At 38.2% G+C, this 19040-nt stretch overlaps 1 protein-coding gene across 1 annotated transcript in view; it reads right to left on the minus strand.

Annotated features, from left to right (window-relative positions):
- LOC126457597 (cytoplasmic dynein 2 heavy chain 1) overlaps positions 1-19040 on the minus strand; it is an 808157-nt gene that overhangs the window by 667822 nt on the left and 121295 nt on the right. Inside the window, exons 9-10 of the mRNA XM_050094037.1 lie at positions 614-783; positions 351-540 (exon numbers count right to left, since the gene is read on the minus strand). Coding sequence (XP_049949994.1) covers positions 351-540; positions 614-783 — 360 coding nt within the window. The remainder of the gene's footprint in view (positions 1-350; positions 541-613; positions 784-19040) is intronic.

The raw sequence follows: 19040 nt of genomic DNA on the forward strand, positions 1-19040 counted from the left end.
TACTGTAAAAATAAATTTGACATTGATAATATAACAATTTTTATGCGGTAGTCAAAATAAACCATAATTAACTATTCCAATAGCGAAATTTTTCTGTTATTCTAGGCTTAATTTTTCTGCTCTTCTAGGGTTAATCCATGTTTAATGCAGTTTGAAGATTTCCTTTTTTAGTAACATTTCCCAAGTTGTATTTGTTTACACGTAAGTTCTTGTACCATCAAAAATAAAAATAAAAAAACATGTCCCACTAAACATTATGCAAGTATACAAACGTTTCCTTAGAGAACAAATTGAAAAAGGAAGATTGCAAGAAATGAACAAAAATGTTTGAGAAAGCATGATACACTCACTTGTTCAAGAGCCTTTGCCTGACGCATGAAACTTGCTGCTAACTCAGCTGTCTGTTGAACATGAGAAGGAATCTTGTATCCTAGTACTGAAAGTTGACGTACTTCATGTATCAGACTGACTAATCGATAATCATAGTTGACTCTCATTAGCCTGCCTTCAAAATGCACAACTGGTTGATCTGTCTGGAGGCTGAAAATTAATTTTCTCAGTTATAAAAATAAATTTTACAACTCCAGTTAACGAAAATAAAAATTATAAATACCTCAGCTTCCTTGTATGTACAGCACTTCCAACATCTCTTGTCCAGTTATCAAACTGCTCGGAAATTTGTTCTTTGACGTCTCTTATTAATTCACTCACTGCTGTATGAAGTTCACTGTATCCACTTAAATCATGAAGAATAATACTGCTGACATTCTGAATTTCACAAACCTGTTCAAAAGGTACAAAATTATGGAATGAACTAAAATGATTCTCTCTTGTGATTTTACAAATATTATGTAAAAGGGTGGAAATTAAAAAAGTTAAGCAAATGGCAAAAAAAATGTCTTCCCATGATATGCATCTGAGAGTAAGAGATACTGTGGAGAAAGGGTATAAGATGTACAAGGTAAGTGGAATTTTTTGGCCCCAAATAAACACGAAGTACAATGTACAGTATTTATAACAATTGAAAAAATCAAATTTTGACAGTATAATGTAACTGGATAGATAAAAAATCCACTCACCAAGCAGTGTCAGAACACACACATAAAAGAAGAGTACAATTAGGCAAGCTTTCAGAGCCAGTGGCTCCTTTTACAGGCAAAAGGGTTGAAGGGGAAGGAAGAGGGGTGAAGGAAAAGGTCTGGAGAGGTCTAGCAAAAGTGGTAGATTTTGGAAAAGCCACCCAGAACTGGTGGTCAGGCAAGACTTACGAGACAGGATGAGAAGGAAAGACTTCCAGCCCAGTATTTGGAAATTGCAACAGCTTCAGAGCTTGCACACATCAGACCCTCAAATGTACATCTTGCAGGACATATTCTACATTGGTGTATGTGTCTGTAGTTTGCTGAACTACACAGTCACCATCCACCACCCATCTGCCTTGCTATATGTGCTGCACAGTTTTCATTTCATTAATACTGTAATATCATCTTTCACAAATGGTTATCCCTGGTATTGTTTGTTTTCCTGTCTCTCCTAGTGACTCAAAATATCCATTACCCTGTTATACACTGAGAAACATTCAGTTTTGGAATGGTTTTTTGCATGTCTCCTGGCCGAAAGTCACAATCAGTGATATAAACTGACAGTAAAGTAAATGTTTGAGACAGACTGTAAATCTAGTTTTGTAAATATTTGGCCATTTTTACTCTTCTAACTGTTTCTTTCTCATCCACCTAGCTGTGGACTGTAAATTACCCAAATACAAAACTTCATCAACACTTTCTATGACTTCACTGTGTTTCATATTAATTTTCTCTTCAGTGTGTTGATTATACAAGAGTTATTACAACTGATTATCAGGCCTACATTCAAATTGTTTTATCACTTCTTTCATTTGCCGTTGAAGAGTCTACTCTAGAGACAGACGGTATAATTTCATTAGCAAAATGTTGGTGGTCAAGATATGAATTCTCTCTTAATTTCCCAATTTACAGCTCTCAAAAATATCTCTATGGTTGCCAAGAGCAGTTCTGAACATTAAGACACAGAATCTTTTTGCATGTCTCTTCATCAAATACCCAATTTCCCTCTATTGTCTTGAAGTCTACTGGAAGCTGTAGCAAAAATATACTCTTCAATATACTCACTTAGAGTCATTCAACACCTTGTTTTACAGGGCTATTCCTACAGTATTTCAAAAAAGATCCTCAAAATCTCTTGTAAAGCAGCAATTAATATTGTTCTTTTTATAATTTCCCTTACCGCTTTTAAATGCTTTTTTGTGCTTTGAATCATTCTAAAGCCAGCTTGATCCTCTGTCTGATGAAAAATAATCATTTTTCCATGAAGTTGGTGATCAATTTTATGTATGTACCTAATATAACAAAGAGGAGGCTGAATTTTTTTTTTAACTGATCCATCTTCAAGCAATTTTTACATACAATTGATGTCATCGTTTTACATAAACTGTATAGCTACATAATAAGTTATACATATGAAAGAACATATATTCCTTATACTGAATACATTTGGTTATCGTTAAATATAAATGCTTCACACAGAATGACAAAAGAAGAAACAGTTATGTGTAACATAATACACATATTGAGAAAAACATTTTAACAATGCATTATGAAAATACAGCACACCAGTATGATATCATAATAGTTTCAGAAGATCTGATGTAGTATAGTGGTCACATCATGCAGAGGTTTTAGTACATTGATCATTTTCACTGCATATTTTAAGTTCTTCTATCATACAGAAGGCTTTTTTTTCAGTCTAGCTTTTTGTAATATTTCTGAAGACATTCAGTGATGCACTGTGTGCTGTTGGCGGTAACATATTAAATAATTGTGTCCCTCTGCACATGTAACTTTTTTGGAGCTTTTTGAAGTATAGTAACCAAGGGGCGTCCAGCATCGGCATTTGATGCGTAGCATAGTTATGTATAGACTCTTGTAGTTGATGGCTGTCTTAGTTTTCCTCAATATGCACCAAACAACTGAGACTTAACAATGATGCAAATATCAGCATTTTGAATTCTTTAAAGTATTCTCTGTATGATACATGTTTTCTTACTCCAGCAATGCAGCTAATGGCTGTGAGGTGACTGTGAAAAAGGGCGTAATAGGAATTCAGCAGTAGCCTGTCCTCAACAAGCAGTGACAGATCATGATCATAAAAGAAGGTTATACTTATGAAAGCCTTTGGAGCCACTGGCTCCTTCTTCCAGCAGAATGGGCGAAGGGGAAGGAAGAGGGCTGAAGTAAAAGGACAGGAGGGATTTAGGAGTGAAAAGCTATGTGCATTGTACATAAAAGAAGTAGGAGGAAGACTGCAAAAAGTAGACACCTCTTCTATGAACAATGCACTTAGCTTTACACTCTTATTAACTCATGAACGCTGTTTTAGCAGTAATCTCTGTCTTGCATATTACCCTGTCTTCCACCTTTAAGGGGGGATGAAATGGATTTTGGTCCAAAAGAATAAATTTTTCAAAATTATTATTTTCTTGATCTACACAGTTTAATCTATGTTGTGTCTGAAGTTTATCGTGACAGCAGCTTTAGAAATGCCTTTAAATTGTTAAAATGATTAACTATGCACTGGCAGTCACTCCCACCTCTTCCGACATTTGGGAAACTGTTTGCTTCAGTGGAATTTTTTCAGTGTGAAGGCTATTTTCTATCGATATCTGTGGCTGACATCTATATCTCTGACTGGCATCTATATCTTTGCCTGAAAACTTTCTTGCATGTGGTTTATTTACGTTTTGACAATACCAACATGTATTAGTAGGTGGAAGGTTGAATACACAAACCTTTCCATGGAAGTCAAGATTTATGCATAATGGGTGGTGGAAAAACTGTGTTTAGAAAACGGTGGATCATGAAAATCAGTTTACCATCAAAAAAGAGGAGGCAGCGCGAAATGAAGAACATAAGCTCTCAGCTTCAGCTTTGAAACTTGGGATAGGTGAATTGTACAGGTGCATGAATGATGCTAATATGAATTCTACTGAATTCAGACTTATTGACTTACAACTTCTCTACCAGGCTATAAGGTTTCATGTTCATAAGTCAACTGTAAAAATAAGGAATGAATGATTGTTGTTGAAGAAAGAAGGGTGGGAATAGCTTGCGATTTTAAATTAATTCGTAATTCGTGTGGCTATGAACTTTCATTTTCCTCCTCCAAGAAAACTGACACTGGTACCTATGAAAGGAATTTTAGGTTAGCATATGCTCTGAGATGCCTTGGACAGGGCAGGGAAGGAGGTAATTTATTGAGTATGGAGTTGCATCTGCTATTGGTGTTGACTCAGGTAAAGTTTTAGATGAAGAAATGTGTAAATACTGCCACCAGTGTGCAACAATGAGAATGTCCAACAATGAAGACAGTGAGAAACTGTGGCAAGAAAAGCATGCAGTAGCATGCTCTAAAAATTATTGTGGCTCAAGTGGGGGCATGGAGGCTGCTGCAGTTGTGAGGATGTTCTCCAGATCTGAGGACCAGTATGGTGTTAGATAAATTAAATATCTCCTCTTCATTCAAAGCTGTAAAAGATAAAGATCCGTACAACACAACAATAGAAAAGTTGGAATGTGTTGGCCACATCCAAAAGAGGCTTGGTGGTAGGCTTCGTCGCTTGCTGAAAGTGAAGAAAGGTGACGTACTTGAGGATGGAAAACCACTAGGAGAAAAAAGTAGTCTTACTCTGAAATAAATTGATTCTCTTCAGTCATTTTATGTGAAAGCCATTACGAAAAACACATATAATTTAGAGGCAATGAGGCGTGCTATGTGGGCAATTTTTTTCCACAAACTATCCACTGACCAAACACCAAAGCACAATCTGTGTCCAAAAGGTGATTGGTGTAAGTCCAACAAGAGAAATGAGACGTATTCACATAAACACTCATTCCAGAACCTGTTATGAATGCAATTAAGCCCACATTCAGGTTTCTTGCAAACCCTGATTTATTGAGGAAGTTTCTTCACAGAAAGACACAAAATGCAAATGAAAGCCTCAATAATTAATTTGGATTAGATCCTCAAAAAGGATATTCTGTGTACTTGAAGCTCTCAAATTAAGTGTCTATGATGCAGTTTTTTGTTACAATAACAGAAACAATGGCAAAACTGAAGTGATGAAGAGAGTTGGTATAGTTTCTGGTGTGTTTACAACAAAAGCATTTTACACCGTCGACAAGAGCAGGGTCAAGAAAGCTAACAGATCAGTCTTACCTGCAAACACAGGCCAGGCAGATTCAAAGAGGAAAGAAGAGAAATCTGTAGGATGAGGAGAATCAGTATGGAGGATTTTAAAATTGAGGTAAGCTTATTACATGTAGAAGTATGAGAAGAAACTCTTTAAACCTCATTTTCTCTGTTTTACATTGTTTACATTATTAGAAGCCTTTTCCCTAAAAGTATATGCACTAATGTTATGAAATTTTCAGGAACTGTTTTCCATGCGTTCGTGTCTCACTGGAACTAAAAAATACGAGATCCTGCAATTAATTCTGATTTGTAGATGATTATATGTAGAAAAGACAGTTCATTTTGGATGTGTAAAATTAAAAACTCTGTTAATGATACAATCTGTACCATAAATTAATAACTGTTCTTCAGTGGTCTTATAATTTTCAGATTAAATGCATCATTAGAATTTGAGTTATGGCTTTTTATTAAAAAAAAAAAAAAAAAAAAAAAAAAAAAACTGGCAAAATATTAATCCTGCATATTTTATTATATTTTTCTATTAAAATACAGCTCTTTTGCTTTGCACACGCAAAATTTTAGATCTGTACCTTAATAAATATGACTATAACGATTTATTAAATAAATGTTTTCATTTTCGTTACATGCCGCCCCCCCCCCCCCCCCTTTCAGCTCTGAGGTTCTCAAATCTTGTCTGGTGCAGTCTGCAACAATCAGTCTTTCCTTCTCATCCCATTCGGTAAGTCTCCCCTGACCTGCGGTTCTGAATGACTTTTCCAAAATCTACCCCTTTTCCTCAACCTTTCCACTCCTTTTCCTTCACCCCTCTTCCTTCCCCTTCCACCCTTCTGTCGAGAGAAGGAGCCACTGGCTCCAAAAACTTGCATAAGTATAACCTTCTTTTATGTGCATGTTCTGCAGCCACATAGTGAGTAGACTTTTTTGTATCCAGTTACATTATATTGTCAAAAACTGATTATTTTTACAGTAACCTGCTCATCACATAAGTTCTAAGTTTAGTTAGCAGACAGGTGACTTGGGTTAACTTTTTGCATACATAGTTTGTGTGAGTTTCCCAAGTTAACTTTGGATCAAGAAGAATGCCAAGAGGCTTAACTGAGGCATTACAGTCATCATTGCTTCATAGGTTGAAAAGAATTTTTACAGTTTCAGAGTGCTTAATTTGTAATTCATTTGCTCTGAACCATATAATGGATATACTGAGTTGTTCTGCACTTTTCTGCTTCAGTGTGTCCACAGCCCTATTAACTGCAACAAAGGTGGTGTCATCTGCATATGGCATTGCATGGCATCAGGTTAGATAAAGCATCTACATAAATCACAAAAAGCAATGATCCGAGCATGAACATCCCGTATTACACCAAGAGTGTTTGATTTGGTTTTGTCTCATGAAGTAACCTGACTATAGCATAGTTCTCCGAAAAGGAATTTTGTTTTACAAGTTACTTTCATATTACATATATATAATACTCTTCAAATCACTAAAAGGGGCATAACTGATGATAATTCCCATTGTATCAGTTGATATTTCACTACAGATGATTGGATTGAAGCCTGGGAATTAATTTTGTTTGTCAGATCATTAATATGAGTCATCCCCTCAAGAGTGCTTCTGCTTTTGTCTGTGGACTGTGACCCCATGCAAAGAAGATCCTTTCAGAGTTGAGGGTTAAGTACTCCCTCTTGGGACATGCCATTCACACGAAAATATTAACAGATGGAAAAAGTGGGATAAAACACAAGCATTTGCCCAACCCAAAGTGTGACGCATTCCGTGTTGTGGATATATGCCACAGGGCATGATGTGTAATGAATGGAGCCTCAACGATACCAGGTGACCTCCTGATTAATTTGCTGTACACCAGTGTGGGTCTCTGCTGGTGTGTACCAATACTCCTATGGCCCTTGGACCAAATGGAGAAAACAGTTCAAAACAAAAAAACAAAAAAAATGAGAAACTTGACATTCAAGATACCTCAAACACCCAGACATCGGATAGTGATCTGATGGAAGCTTTTTCTGCAGGGAAGGGGACAGTTACAGCACTGGAAAATGTTACTGAGAAGCTGGACCAGATCAATATTCAGAAAAATGAGGAAAAAAGGCTTACTAAGAACAAATGGATGGACCTAAACGGTATTGAACCTAACACCCCCAAGAAAAGATTGTCTTAAAAAGAAACGGGAAACAGGCACCATCTACTTCCAAGACAGGGAGCAAGAGAATGAGGGATGAATCTGTTACTCCACATTCACAGGATAAATACACCCAGAAAAATGAGGCAGGAAACAGGGAGTCAGGCCTACAGTACTGCAGTCTTGATTTTAGGATGGCAATTACCCAACAAGATTTCCACCTTGTTAACATCATCTCACAGCAAGGGGAGAGTGTCCAGATAGCCCTGTTTGAAAAAGATAATGTGGACACAAATGAAGGCCCCAAATTCAGAAGGGTCTATGTGGACAAGGGTGCTCTCATCTTAGTCTGTGAGGGGATGGGGACAGTAGATTGGCTGAAGGAGATGAAGCCCAAGATAAATCCACAGAATGAGGCAAAGCTGCTGGTCAAGACAGCAGTTGAACTGTTCCATACTGCTAAAACAGCAATCTTGGTACTGTGTTTGTTTGTTTGTTTGTTTGTTTGCTTGTTTTGTTTTAGGATGCAAAAACACCTAAGGTTATATGCGCCCATATCAGAACCTTAGAATACTAATACGAAAAAGGAGTTAAAATGACTAATGTTTAGCCCAATCAATGGAAGGAAAGAGAGCTGAGAAAAGGGCTTCCTCTTGGAGAAAGGTTAACAAAATGTGCAGTAGGGATACCGGAGATTCCATCACCATATTGCTACAATGGATAAAAAGTAAAACGTAGTTGGCAGCCCACGCATTGTTCACTAAAACGACCGATAACTCAGACAGCAATCATACATTAGAACGAAAGTGGTCAAAAAAGGGCATTTGGTCAGGAGGTGATGAAACATCCAAGGTTGACAGAGCCAGAAAGTCTCAACGGAGTACTTTAGAATCATTAACTATGAAGCTGGAACTGAAAGCAAACGTCTTGTGGTGAAAGTGGAGAGACATCCCTGAAGCAAAGAAAAAGTAAGATCTATGTTTAGGGTTCTCCATAGCTAACTGTCAGGGTGATTAAAGGCATCAAAGGTGACAACAGCAGCAAGTTGGCAACTGAAAGTGTTGCTGATAACCCACTGCACAGTAAGGGGCAATTGCTGCCTTTCGCCATCTTCTGGGAAGACTGGACGTGGATGTTTCCCTGATACAAGAACATTACATAGAGGGCATAAAGGCCTCAAGGGAACTGGAGGGAAGTTGATTTATGCAAGGAATCAAAAAACTCCCAGAACATCATTTCCTTTAAAAACCAAATTTCATTTATACTGATGGCAAACTTCTCTTCCAGGGGCTACTGAATGCCAGAAAGAGACACCATAAGGAAGTGAACAGGGGGGAAACAGTACTGGCTTCAGCATACTGCCTTAGAAGGACAGTGTTCCTCCATCCCAGGAAGTGAAGAGACTGGTAGGTGGCTTCTTTCAGCCGACTGAACAACTGCTGGTTTGTGTTGATGCCCATGCCTACAATGTAGTGCAGGGAAGCAGTTGTATCAGCAGCAGAGGTGAGTACCTATTTGAGTACTTACTAGAGTGCAGCCTGGAGATCATGAATAGGGGTTAAGCATCAGGGAATGGGTAACTGATAAAATTTTTGGTATAGTTATAATGGCTAGTTAGGTCAAACAATGGCATGTGGTAATGGGACTATCCTTATCTGACCACATGTATATGTATTACATTTAAGGTGTAAATGAATGCTCAACACATTACAGTCCAAAGAAATCCTTGAAAGACACACAAAGATTCGTACAGCAAAGATCTAAGTATACATCTATCTGATGTTAAAACTCCTATAAAAAAATGCAGTAGGGGAAATGGCAGATGAAGTAACAGCAACCATTATAAGCTCGTATTTAGAAAACCATCAAATTACCAATAATTACACAAATAGGACTATATCTTGAAGGCATAACAAACAGGAATTGCAAAGAAAGCAGGTAAGACTGTTTAACTTTACAAGACGGAAAGGACAGTGAGCAAAATATAGAGAAGACCTATCTAAATATAATGCTGTTGTTAAGCAAGCAAAACAGTCATCCTGGAAGTTATTCTGTGATGAGGTTGAAGGTATATTTCACAAAATTAACACTAAGTTACCAACAAATTCAAGAGTTACACCAAGAATGGAGAATGGTGCGTATACTAGGTCAGCACATGAGATGCTGGAAGTGTTCCTCAAAAATCATTCATCTCAAATGCACTCAGGCAGAGGATCCAGATCAATATTCAGCCCCTGTGAGGTACTGATTTGCAAGTTACCAACGGGAGAACTAGGAATCTGCCAATCTAGAGTTCAAGAAAAAACAGTAGTCGGGGGAAATGTTTCAATAGTCCAAATCACTGTGCCTAGATGGCATCTTTCAGCTCCACTGTAACAAGCACACTCCTATGCAGACTGGGGTGAGATTAGCTGCTGGAGTAATTCCTAACGCTTGTAGGACAGTGAAGATTGCTTTCACTCTGAGGTCAGGAAAAACTGAGCATACCAAGGCTAAGGATATGAGCTCAATCAGTCTGTCCTCATTGCTTCTAAATGAGATCAATCAATCTGTTCTCATTTCTTTTAAAGACATCAGAAAAACTGGTTAAAGTACACATTAGGAAAAGAAGGTTAACTGAGGTTCCTCAACATGAAAACCAACACACATATCAACCAAACAAATAATGCAAAACAGTACATCACCAACTTGTTGAGAAGGTGGAAAAAGCACTACCCTATCTTGAAATCATGCTCTAATCTTTCTGGACATTGAGGGCACTTTTAACAACATGACCTTCAAATCCATGGTTAAAGCTGCAGGAGTGGATGGCATCAAGACCACTTCATGTAGTTGAGTTAAGACTATGCTGAGCACACAAAAGTTAAAAACCACTATGAAAGATGTGAAGATTGTGGGTGATCAACACCACTATAAGATGCCCATGAGATGGAGTCTTGTACCACTACTGCGAAGACTAGTGGTAAATGAGCTCATTATGCAGCTAAATACTAGATACTATTTTTGTCAAGAATATGCAGATGATTTAATCATAGCAATACTTAGCAAATCTGCAAGTACTGTGGGAACACAGGTCTGCAAGTACCATTAGAACACTGGTGCAATGCACTCTGAACACTGTGCAAAATTGGTGTAGGAAGCAGGATCTAAGGGTTAGTCCTAGAAAACTGTTGTACTACAACACACAAGAAAGCATCTCCCAGACACGTACTGGAAGCTTAAGCTCTCTGACAAAATTCTACCACCTGTTGTGCAGTAGGCCTACCTATGAGTTACCATGGATGCAAAACTAATATGGATCGATCACATATAGAATATATGTTCAAAGGCACAGGTGCTTTTATGTATGCTAGGACATGTGGAAAAAACTCGGTCTTAGTCCCAAGAACATTCACTGGATTTACACCTCTGTAATACAACCTATGATACTTTACAGGGCTTCAGTACTGTGGAATAAAGCAGAACAGAAGGTGGCTGTTATTGAGCATGAGGAAGTGCTGCCTAGCCATAATGAATGGAATTGGAAGCATTGCCACTGCACTGTTGGGGAGCATGCTGGACATATCCCCACTACATCTTTGGATTACAATGGAGGCTGCAGCATGGAACATACAGGTAAAACACTGAAAAAATTAGATGTGCACAGTCCCATGCTAATATTATGAATGAGGTAAACATAGGAAAGTTTTGGGAAATGTTGGCTGACTATACCATAGCTTCCAGTTGCTTCAATAAACCTTTTTACATAACAATAGGAAACACACCTGGAGGAGAATCTATGTACATGTTACAAGGCACATAGCATCTACATTCAATCACGCAGCCAAGCAGCTCTGAAATCTCTATCAGCCCCTATAATGACATCCAACGTCATTGCAGAATGCCATGAAATCCCTTTGAGGCTAGGGAAAAGCACTAGTGTAAAGGTACTGTGGATCCCTGGTCACTCAGGAATTAGTGGTAATGAACTAGATGATAGACTTGCTAGGACATGACTCTATCTGATGGACTGGAACATGTCTTAACCATCACCATGGTGAAGATAAAATTTAAACTATATAGCTGGATCAGAAGATAGCACATAGAATGTGGGACTGAAACTCAAAAATAGACAGTGAAACCATGTTTTAGGGGAAGCTCTGCAACCCTGAGCTTGAACAGGAGGCAGATTGTACTCATGCTAGGTCTAATGACTGGCCACAGAACTTCAGGAAACACATGCTCATGATGTGTATAGAGAAAGAATATGTTGTTTGAGGGATGAAACCACACAACATTTAATCTTAAAATATTAAGTACTGGAGGGCAAAAGGCACAAAATATTTGGGTTGCTAATCCCTGAAGAAATTGTGGCTAATGGAGATCAAGTAAAGGAACTTTTACTCTTTAAAGGTACTTGTTGCCTTTCCAGAATGACAGAGACAGATACAACTCAATAAATTCAACTTTGGAGTGGGCAACGCAGGGGGTGGGGATGGGGACTAGTACCATTGTAGTTTTGTCTCCATGATTAAATCCATCAATATGTGTCATGAGCAGCAAGGCTCCCAATACACTTCCTGGGGCAAATCTGAATTTATATTTGACATCAACTTACAATGACATCGAACATCATTGCAGAATGTCATTGATTTCATCAACACTGTTAGCTGCAACAGGGAGAAGACATGCTTTGTTGGTGCTGCACATTTTAGCGATTTTCACTGAGATAAACTTATGCTGCAGTGTTCTTCTTCGGCATGCCTGTGTGGAAGTGTGCACAGAGTCAGCTAAGTGAAAAATCCATGCAATATGCACATTTATTTATACATAAAAACCGACTTACAAATTTTCCCTTGTGTGGGACCATTTGTACAAAATCTTGTGTTTGTTTAAAGTTCTAAATTCACATATTTTACTGTTGACATCACTTCTTCTGTGTAATCTCTCATTGATGGTATCAATATCCATTCGTATTATGATACATTGTGAAATTTTGAACATTCGCAAGTGCTGTGATTAACTAGTACTGTTATCATCAATTGCAGGTTTAAACTAAACTGTGCTCTTTTAAAATTTTTGAGGATTGTAGGCCTGTCCTCATTCAAAACTATTTTTCTCCAATTTTGTTGTACACTTACATGAGCTCTAGGTTAGTTTCAGAATTTTCCGGCACTTAAAAAACTATGTTTTCTTAAGTTAGCTGTACGAGTGTTTTGGATAAGAAATTTAATTCATAGCAAATCAGCATTTGTGGTTCACAGTTCACCGAGAGTATTCATATATCAATACAAATAAACATGCATTTTTGAGAATTTTTGGAAGTTGCCATTGTCCTTTGCATAATCTATGAGCAATCTGTAACAATTTGTAAGAAACCGGTGTTTGTAGTTCAGTTACTGTAGCAGATTTTCTAACTAACAAACTGTGTTACATCTAGTTTTCCCTTAAAGAGGAGTATTCCTATATATTATCTGCATTTATCATAAATTAACTCTGCTTTCGAGTTTGGCAACAATTGTAATTAACATCAAAATGTTTTAGGAAAAAACACAGGTTTTTGTCTTGCCTTAATATAAATCTCGTTTTATGTATCTGCTTCAATTCTTATAGGGAATTAGCAACTTTTTAGCACAATAGATTAAAAGGTAATCTGCAATTTTAATTTAAAGTTATTTGTCACTGCCTTGTAATACACTGCACCAGCCAAAATGCTACCCCGCTATGAATGCTGTTCTCAACACAGGATGAGTTGGTTGACATTTGAAAACAGCTGGAAATCGCCCTGACTACTGCCTGGCTGCGGCTGAAAATCGTTGCACCTGTGATACAGGTCCCAGAGGTACCTCTAGTACTATCCTCTCCTGTGAATCCTGTCTCCTCTGTAGAAAGAACAGAATCTGTCACTACCCCTCCACTTGACTGTGAGTGGTATGTCAATCATAGATCTAGGCACCCTGTACAGGGTGGATGGGGGCCAGGAAGGACTCAAGATATTGTACTGATCCCACTAACCAACAAGTTTGAGGTGCTGTCTTTCACTGAAACTGGAACTGAGCCAGTGGGACTCACTTCACCTGTTTTGAGGAAACATGTTTTGTACGGTGTCAGGAGGAATCAAATGCAAAAGAGTAGGGGTCTATTAATCATTGGCTGTTCAAAGATATGGCAATAGATTCTACCCCTCAGGGAAACGGCAACAAGAGACAGAAAGGACACAAGGTGCCCTCAGTGTGTATGCTTGGGGGCCTCACCCATCATGTTGAAGAGGCTATTCTAGCAGCCATTCAGGGAACAGGGTGCAACCAACTGCAGATTGTGGCCAAAGTTGCAACAAATGATGCCTGTGATATGGGCTCCAAGGTCATTCTTTGGTCATTCCAGTGACTCAGAGAGGTTTAGATCAGCCTTGCACATAGAGTTTCAACAAAGCTCACAATTTGCAGCATTTTCCCCAAAACTGACTGTGGATCTTTGGTTCTGAGTCGAGTACAAAGACCGAACCAGAGACTTCGAAGGTTCTGTAACAAGCTAGATTGCAACTTTCTGGACTTATGACATAAGGTTGAGAACTGTAGGGTCCCCCTAAATAGGTCAGATGTGCACTACAAATCAAAGGCTGCTACTCAGGTAGATGACTGTGTGTGGGATGCACACAATGGTTTTTTAGATTAGGCAACTCCCCAACCAATCCAGACAACAATAACAGTAGGAAATCCAGAAGTATTAATATAAGATTGAAAGAAATGCTTCCCACGGGTGACGGCATTAAAATTCTAATGGTAAACTACGGAAGCATTCCCTACAAAGTGCCAGAGATTGAAGTGCACTTGAAAAGCAGTGAAGCTCACATAATACTAGATACAGAAAGATGGTTGAAACCTGAAATGGACAGCAGTGAGATTTTCAGGGAAAATTTAAGCGTATATCAAAAGGACTGACAAATGTGAAATGGAGGTGGTGTATTTGTCACAGTAGATGAAAGATTCAAATCCACAGAGATAGAAATTGAAGCTACATGTGAGATCGTCTGGGCAAGACTTAGTATCAGAGGTGGGCATAAAACGATAATTCAATACATCTATCACCCATCAGACTCATCTCCTGATGTAACAGAAAACTTCAGAGAAAACCTCATTTCATTTTGTATGTAAGTTACCCAACCATATTTTAATGATCAGTGGAGACTTTAATCATCCAACAGTTAATTAGGAAAATTACAATTTTGTTAGTGGTGGGTGTGATAAGACATCCTGTGAAACTTTACTAAATGCCTTCACTGAAAACTACCCAGAATAGATATTTATGAATGATCTCATGATGGAGATATATTGGATCTAATGGCAACAAAAGATCTGGCCCCTTTGAGGATGTCCACATTGAAACTGGTATCAGTGACCATGATGCAGTTGTGGCAACAATGATAACCAAAATACAAGGGACAGCAGAGAGATATATATGTTGAGTAAACTAGATGAAAAATCAATTATATCATATCTCAATGGGGAACCTGAAACATTCAGGCAGGTCAGGAGCATGTAGAGGAACTCTGGGTGAAGTCTAATAGAATAGTTGACCACACACTGGGTAGATATGTAGCCAGTAGAACAGTTCATAATGGGAGAGAACCTTCATGGTATACAGACACTGTGAAGAAACTTCTACAGAAACAGAGATTACTGCAGAATAGGTGTGAAACAATGTGTAGGACTGTAGATAGAGAGATACTGAATGAAACACATTTGGCTGTGAAGAGAGCAAAGAGTAGTGTCTTCAATGACTACCATGGCAGAATATTGTCAAATGACATGTCACAAAATCTAAAGAAAAGCTGGTTGTATGCAAAGGCTGTTGTGGCACCAAAGTTAGTGTTCAGTCCCTAATGAATGAGATAGGAACTGAAATTGAAGGTAGCAAACCAAAAACTGAAATGCTTAACTCTGTTTCCAAATGTTCCTTTACAAAGGTAAATCCAGGAGAATTGCCCCACTTTAATCCTCATACGACTGAATGAAATAAGTATTAGTGTCAGTGGTGCTGAGAAACAGCTGAAATTGTTAAAACTGAACAAAGCTCCAGGTCCTGATGAATCCCTGTCAGATTCAATACTGAATTTGTGGCTGAGTTAGCCTCTCTTCTTACTACAATCTATTGTAGATCCCTCGAAGAAAAAATTGTGCCCAGTTCCTGGGAAAAGGCACAGGTCATCCCATCTACAAGAAGGGTAGTAGAAGTGATCCACAAAACTACTGTCCAATATCCTTTACACTGATTCATTGTAGAATCTTATTCTTAGCTCAAACTTCATGAGGTATCTTGGACAGAAAGACCTCCTCAATGCTAACCAGCAATGGTTTTCCAAAACATAGATCAGATGAAGCTGAATGCTCACTTTTCTCACCCAAGTTGCACGTTTCTCCCATATTGAATGCTTTGGATCAAGGCAACCAGGTATATGCAGTGTTTATTAATTTCAGAAAAGCACTTAGTATTGCACCTACACTTATTGTCAAAAGTACAATCATATAGGGAATCAAGTGAAAATTGTGACTGGATTGAGGACTTTTTGGTGGCAAGGACACATCATGTTATCTTGGATGGAGAGTCATTGTCAGATGTAGAAGTAACTTCAGGTGTGCCCTAGGGAAGTGTGTTGGGCCCCTTGCTGTTCATGTTGTACGAGGGTAATCCCAAAAGTAAGGTCTCCTATTTTTTAATATGTAAATAGACCTGTTTATTTCTACAATGGTTTATATCAGTTTACAGCTTGAACATTTAGCTATTTTTTGACATTATCACCATTTCTGTCGATGAATTTTTGTAGACACTGTGGCAGTTTTTGTATGCCCATGTCATACCAGCTTGCCGCCATGCTGTTCAGAAAGTTATGAAACTCTTCTTTCACCTGTTCTTTTATTTTCTCAGCTGAATTTTGCTCTGAACCAAAAAAAGCTACGAGATGAAACAAGTTATAATGTGGAATGGCAAGTTGGAACTCATGTTGAAGGCACTAATCCTCTTCCAATTCACACTGACTATTTTCCTAATACACCTTCTCTCTGCAATCCTAAGATGGGCCTTTCTTTTTTGCATTTCCACAGGATCTACACAGATAATAACTCTGCTGGATACTACTTGGAGAATAAAATTACGGGTTTTGTGTAAATTTTCCACTACAAGATATTCACAATGTATCTTGACACTGTCATCAATTCCAGCCTTACAATTCAGGATCCAGTTAGTTAAGCAAAGATCTCCATTCTTTGAGATTCACAACATTCCACATCACATCTCATAATGGTCACAAAAGGGTGTCCAAAGCTTATGGCATCAAAGGACTGACAGTGCTGATTAGTAAATAGTTTGGCCCCTGGGTGCACTAAACTTATACTGAGCTATTTCTAGCCAAGACCCTTGGTAAACACTGAATCCTTTGAAACTTACTTGCAGATTAAAACTGTGTACCAGACCACAACTCAAAGTCGGGATATTTGACTTTCATGGGCAAGTGCTCTACCGACTGACCTACTCAAACATGACTCATGACCCAACATTATAACTTTAATTCTGCCAGTACCTCGACTCCTATTTTCCAAACTTCACAGAAGCCCTCCTGCAAAACTTGCAATACAAACACTCCTGGAAGAAAGGATAGTGTGAAGAAATGGCTTAGCCACAGCCTGTGGGATGTTTCCAGAATGAAATGTTCACTCTGCAGTGGTGAGAGCACCAATATAAACTTCCTGGCAGATTGTACTGTTTCGGAGGTAGGAGACGAGACACTAGTGGAAGTTGTGAAGATGGAATCATGAGTTGTGCTTGGTGCACACAGTTTAAATCTGCCATGAAGTTTCATATCAGTGCAAATTCCATACCAGAGTGAAAATTTCATTCTGGAAACTCCCCCAGGCTTTGGGTAAGCCCTATCTCCACAATGTCCTATCTCCACAACATCCTTTCTTCCTGGAGTGTTTGTCTTACAGTTTTCTCAGGAGAGCTTTTCTGAAGTTCGGAAGGTAGGAGATGAGGCCCTGGCAGAAGCAAAGTTGTGAGCAGGAGTTGTATGTCATGCCTGGGTAGCTCAGCTGATAGACACTTCACTTCAAAAGACTAAGGTCCTGAGTGAGGCTCAGTCTGACAAACAGTGTTAATCTTCCATGAAGATTCATATCAGCGCATATGCTGCTGCCGAGTGAAAATTTCATTATTGAAATTCTTTATCTGGCCTGAGCTTCCAGAGTTGGTGATCTTGTGTGCCTGAGGTGTGCTTGCTTGTGTGAATAAATGGTGTGCATTTCTCTTCTGTAGATGAAGGCTGTGGCCAAAAGCTCTGTGTAAGTGTCTTTTAACTGTGTCTGTCTGCAACTTAAAATGTCTTCTTTATGGTAAGTAGCAATCTGTCTTTTCCTACATTATTAAACAATGGAAAATCCAGGATGGAATGTAACAATATTATGAAAAGTAAATATTATTGATATTCATATCTGGAGTTTCCATTGTTTAATTTCAGTTATTAATAATATTATGAAAAGGATAGATTGCTGCTCATAATATAGCGGAGATGGTGAGTCATAGATAGGCACAACAAAAAGGCTGTCAAACATATTAGCCACGTTCTTCCAAATTAGAAAACACACATGCTAACACAACTCACATGTGACCATTGTCTCTGACTGCTGGGGCCAGACTTTCAATTATTACTTTGTCAGAGTGATAGCAAACACTGCACCTACTAAGAATCATCCAAATAAAAATGCATTAGATTTATTTCAGTAGACACTGTTTGCATTGTCAATGAACATAAGATTGAAACACAAAACCCTTATCCTTCTCATCCGATCTTGTAAGACTCCCTGACCAGGGTTCTGGGTGACTTTTCAGTAACTCTCCCCATTTCCTAAGCCTCGGAAGTCCTTTTCCTTCTTTCCTCTTCCTTATCCTTCAACCCATCTGCTGGAAGAAGGAGCTACTGGCTCTGAAACCTTACAAAATTCCATAATTTTTATGTTTTTTCTCCTACTGCTGCTGCTTGGTGAGTAAACTTTCATCCATCCAATTATATTACATTTTCAAAACACTTGAGAGTTAAACTTTCATCCATCCAAATATATTATATTTTCAAAACACTTAAGAGTTTACCAAATGCATTATGTCTATAAATGTGCTGCTCTGATAGGAGATCCTTGAGCCATCTTTGTAATCACTCACTAACAAAGGATATTTCTTGCCAGACTTAAACATACAGTAGCAACTGCAATCTATAAAACTGAAGAAAAGTAAATAACTTTAAAATATGAATCAGTTTAATATAGAATACTGATTTATATTTTTACAGCGTAACTAGTTAAGCATCTCTTAGTTTGGATTTTGTACTGAATTCTCATGGACAGAGTGTGATATATGATCTCATAAGAGGAGCCCTGACAGACCCAAACAATAGAAACTATTCTGTTGACACATTAGATTACTATTTTATTCATGAGCGTAATTTTCAATAACTGTAGTATTATTTTTCAAACAATGTAAAATCCAGGGTGGAATGTAACAATACCAGAGAACCAGAGAAGGAAAGTTGCTACTCACCATATAGCGGAGATGTTGAGTGGCGATAGGCACAACAAAAGATTCACACAATTATAGCTTTTGGTCAGTGTCAGCAGTAGACACACATACACACAC

This window comes from Schistocerca serialis, chromosome 2 (genome assembly GCF_023864345.2).
Source record: "Schistocerca serialis cubense isolate TAMUIC-IGC-003099 chromosome 2, iqSchSeri2.2, whole genome shotgun sequence".
NCBI classification, from domain to species: Eukaryota; Metazoa; Arthropoda; class Insecta; order Orthoptera; family Acrididae; genus Schistocerca; species Schistocerca serialis.